The sequence below is a fragment of the Portunus trituberculatus genome, chromosome 31 (genome assembly GCF_017591435.1).
Source record: "Portunus trituberculatus isolate SZX2019 chromosome 31, ASM1759143v1, whole genome shotgun sequence".
NCBI lineage: Eukaryota > Metazoa > Arthropoda > Malacostraca > Decapoda > Portunidae > Portunus > Portunus trituberculatus.
Genome location: NC_059285.1, coordinates 15516959 through 15521277, shown reverse-complemented (window position 1 = coordinate 15521277; position 4319 = coordinate 15516959). Strand labels below are relative to the sequence as shown.

Here is a 4319-nt window from a genome sequence, read left to right as displayed (position 1 = left end):
TCTGGTTCCTGATGGTGAGGGCGGCGGAGCGAGACGAGATCATGTCCTTGCCGCGGGCGTACGTTCATGGCCCTACGCTCTCCACCCTCGCCAACGACAAGTTTTCAGGTAGTGACGCGAAATGAGGGTTTGCTTGTAGGAGTGGCTGAAGGAGGAACGCAATGACTTGAGGTGAAAAAAAAAGTGTGTGCGTGTGTCTTTCAATATTTCTTATTCTTTTTTTCTTTTTCTCTATTCTGTTTTTGTTATCTATCTATCTTGCTCTTCTTTATTATGATTCTGTCCTAGTGTCCTCTATCTTTCTTTTCATCTCCTCTTCCTCCTCCTCCATCACTATTTCCCTAACCTCCTTCAACACTTCTCTATCCACACACACACACACACACACACACACACACACACACACACACACACACACACACATACATCACCCACCCACCCACCCACCCACCACCCAAAACTATCCCCCACTACATCCCTCACACACGAATCCTACCTCTAAACTGCCCCCACCACCACCCTGAACCTCCCACCACATACCTACGCCCTCTCTCACACTCTTGCACCTTCACTAACACCTTCTATGCCCACAGACGACGCGAGGGAGACAATGCTGGGAACTTTTAAGAAGATAATGTTCACTCGCAACCCTCTGGAGCGCGTGGTGTCTGCCTACAGGGACAAACTGGAGACAGAGGACATAGAGAGCTCCTATGATTTCCACAAGCACATTGGCAGGGAGGTGGAGAGGATGGCGCGGGGAAAGGTAAGTAAGGAAGACTGTGAGTGAAAGAGAGAGAGAGAGAGAGAGAGAGAGAGAGAGAGAGAGTGGAAGGGAGTTGAATAGAAAGGGTGTGGATGGAAAATATAAAAAGGGAGGATGAAAGGGAAGGTGAAGGCGAAAAAGCGAGAAGGAAAACTGGAGGAGAAGGTAGGTGAGAGAGAGAGAGAGAGAGAGAGAGAGAGAGAGAGAGAGAGAGAGAGAGAGAGAGAGAGAGAGAGAGAGTGTTTGTGTGTTTGTGAGTTTGTTAGGGAAGGTTGTGCAGTGTATTTGAGGTTATGTGTGAGGTTTGAGAGGTGAGAGTAGTGTGTGGTGTAAGAGTTAGGAGAAGTAGAGGTGTTTGGTTGTGATGGTGGTGGAGGTGGTGATGAGAAGGATGTAGAAGACAGGTGGTGTTGAAAGAGGAGAGATGACGATAGATTAGTCTCATTCAACCTTCCAGACTCTCCTTATTCCTTCCCCCTTATTATCTTAGCCAAATATTCCCTCTTCCTTACCTTCTCCCTCCATCACCATCCCTCACCATTTATCACCTTTACACACTCCTGCAACCCTCCTCACCTCACCCTCCCATCTTCTCACCCCTCACCTAAAACACCTAATCTCTCCTTATCTCTCCTCACACTTTCTTCACCTTATCCCATTTTTATACAGGAGGGAAGCCAGCCAAGAGCAACAAAATATTGGAAAAAAAAAAGGCCCACTTGAGTGTTGGTTCCCTTAAATAGTAGTAAGAAATTAGCCAAAATCAAGGAACGAATGTCTTGAAACCTCTGATCATCCTCTTCCCTATCCCTCTTTTCTTACTCCTCCCATTACTCCGGCTCAACAGGTGACAGGTGGGGGACATGACGTGACCTTCAAAGAGTTTGTGGAGTTTCTGGTGACTCCTATGAACGGAACAACGTGGACGGAGGGACAGAGGAACGAGCACTGGCGCCCCACGGTGGACCTGTGCGCCCCTTGTCTCATCCAGGTGAACGGGGAACGGCGAGAGGGAAGGAAGGGAAGGGGAGGTGAGGTGAAAGGGAAGAAAGGAACGGTAGATATGGATGTGGGAATGTTGTGTATGGGAATGGTAGAAAATAAAGGAAAAATAAAGGAAAAAGAAGGGAAAAAGGAAAAAAAGGAGGTAGGGAGAGGAAGGGAAGGTGCAAGGGGAAAAAGAGGGGTAGATACCGATGTAGAAATGTTGGGTACGGGAATGAAAAAAAAAGAGAAAGGAAAAAGAAAGGAAAAAGAAAGGGAAAGGAAAGGAAAAGACGAAAAAAAGAGGTAGGGAAAGGAGAGAGGGAAGGTGAAAGGGGTAAAAAGAAGGATAGATAAGGATGTAGAAATTTTGTGAATGGGAATGGTAAATAAAAGAAAGGAAAAGAAAGGGAAAAGGAAGGAAAAAGAAAAGAAAGGAAAGGTAAAGGAAAAGGAGGAAAAATAGGCAGGGAAAGGAAGGAAAGAGGTGAAAAAGGGAAAAAGAAGGGTAGATAAGGCCGTAGAAATGTTGAATATGAGAATGGCAACAAGCAGAAAAGAAAGAAGAAAAGAGACAGGGAAGGGAGGGAAGGGAAAGGTGAAAGAGGGTAAAAATAGGTTAGACTATGTGCTAATGTTGGTTAAGGGAAAGAATACAAAATTGGAAAAAAATGGGTGTCAAAAGAAAAAGAAAGAAAAAGGGAAGGTAGGTAAGGATGTAGAAATGTTAAATAAGAAAAAAAAGAAATTGTGTGTGAAAAGAATAAAAAGAGGCCGTGAAGAGGGGAAAGGGAATGTTGAGTGGGGAAAAGGGAGAGGCAAATAAAAATAGGCAATGTGGAAATGTCGAGAAAGAAGAAGTTAAAATAATAATGTTGTTTGAAATAGTGTTGTTTGAAAAGAGATAGATAGATAGATAGATAGAGAGAGAGAGAGAGAGAGAGAGAGAGAGAGAGAGAGAGAGAGAGAGAGAGAGAGAGAGAGAGAGAGAGAGAGAGAGAGAGAGGATGATGAAAACGGTGGATGAGGGAAAGAGAAGACAAAATATTGGACGATAGTTTGAAAGTAAATAAGGAAGAATGAGATGGGTGAATGAGAGGAATGAGTACGAGAAGAGAAGAGAAAAGGAGATGAAGAGCAGACATGGATGGAAACGTTGTTTCACTGTTTGATCTACTGCAGTTTCTGACGAGACAGCCAGACGTTACCCTACGGAACGAGCTCAGAGCTCATTATTTCTGATCTTGGGATAGGTCTGAGACCAGGCACACCACACACCGGGACAACAAGGTCACAACTCCTCGATTTACATGTACCTACTCACTGCTAGGTGAACAGGGCTACACGTGAAAGGAGACACAAAATATCTCCACCCGGCTGGGGAATCGAACGGTTCTCTGGCTTGTGAAGCCAGCGCTCTAACCACTGAGCTAGATGATGGCGGTAGTGAAGTAAAAAAAAAAAAAAATAGATGATGGCGGTAGGCAAAACAACAACAATAATAATAATAATAATAATAATAATAATAATAATAATAATAATAATAATAATAGCAACAACAGGAACAACAACAACAACAACAACAACAACAACAACAACAACAACAACAACAATAACAACAATAACAATGATAAAAACAACAACAACAAGAAGAACAATGCTAACAACAACAACAACAACAACAACAACAACAACAACAACAACAACAATGATGATAACAACAACAACAACAACAACAACAACAACAACAACAAAAAATTATGATAACAACAACAACAATGATAACAACAACAACAACAACAATAATAATAATAATAATAATAATAATAATAATAATAATGATAATAATAATAATGATAATAATGATAATAATAAAAACAACAACAACACAATAACAACAATAACAACAACAACAACAACAACAGTAACCACAACAACCACAATCACCACCACCACCATCACCACTACCACCACTCACTCACTCCCTCTCTCCTCCCGCAGTACGATGCCATAGGAAGATACGAAAACCTGGAGAAGGAGGGGCGTGAGGCTCTGGAGTGGATGGGTGCTGGGAAATACGCTAACGACTTCCCACCGCCCGCCCGCAACGCCCACACCTCGCGTCAGACCGCCCAAGACTACCTGCGCCGCCTACCTGTCTCTCATCGCCTCAATTTCTACAAAGCGTTCCTTCTCGACTACCTTCTCTTCGGCTACCAGATCCCCTGAAGACCTTACTCCCGTTTTTTTTTTTTTCTCCTTCTCGTTTTCTTTTTGTTTTGATTCTGTTTTCTTTTTCTTCTTTTTCTTTTCTTATTAAGTCTATTCGATGGGTTTTTTTTTAGTTTTTGTTTATTTTTCTCTCTCCTTTATCTTTTTTTTTCTTGTTATTCTCTTCCTCCTTTCTCTTTTTTACTTTTTCTCTTTCTCTCTCTTTCTCTAGTGATTTTGCTTGTCTTTATTTTCTTTCCTTTTTCTTTCGGCTCCTTTTTTTTTTTTTTTTTCCTTCCTCTTCCACCATCGCTATTTTTGCTACATTAATCTCTTCCTTTTGTTTTCTTATTCATTT

The 4319-nt window shown here is 42.1% G+C and overlaps 1 protein-coding gene across 1 annotated transcript in view; it reads left to right on the top strand.

Annotated features, from left to right (window-relative positions):
• The window catches only part of LOC123511445 (carbohydrate sulfotransferase 11-like), a 9792-nt gene extending 5684 nt beyond the window's left edge, over positions 1–4108 (top strand). The window contains exons 5-8 of the mRNA XM_045267328.1: positions 1–108; positions 594–766; positions 1614–1757; positions 3752–4108. The exon at positions 1–108 is cut by the window's left edge and continues 25 nt beyond it. Of these exons, the coding sequence (XP_045123263.1) occupies positions 1–108; positions 594–766; positions 1614–1757; positions 3752–3979 (653 nt within the window). The 3' untranslated portion in view covers positions 3980–4108. The remainder of the gene's footprint in view (positions 109–593; positions 767–1613; positions 1758–3751) is intronic.
• Positions 4109–4319: the final 211 nt, after the last annotated feature.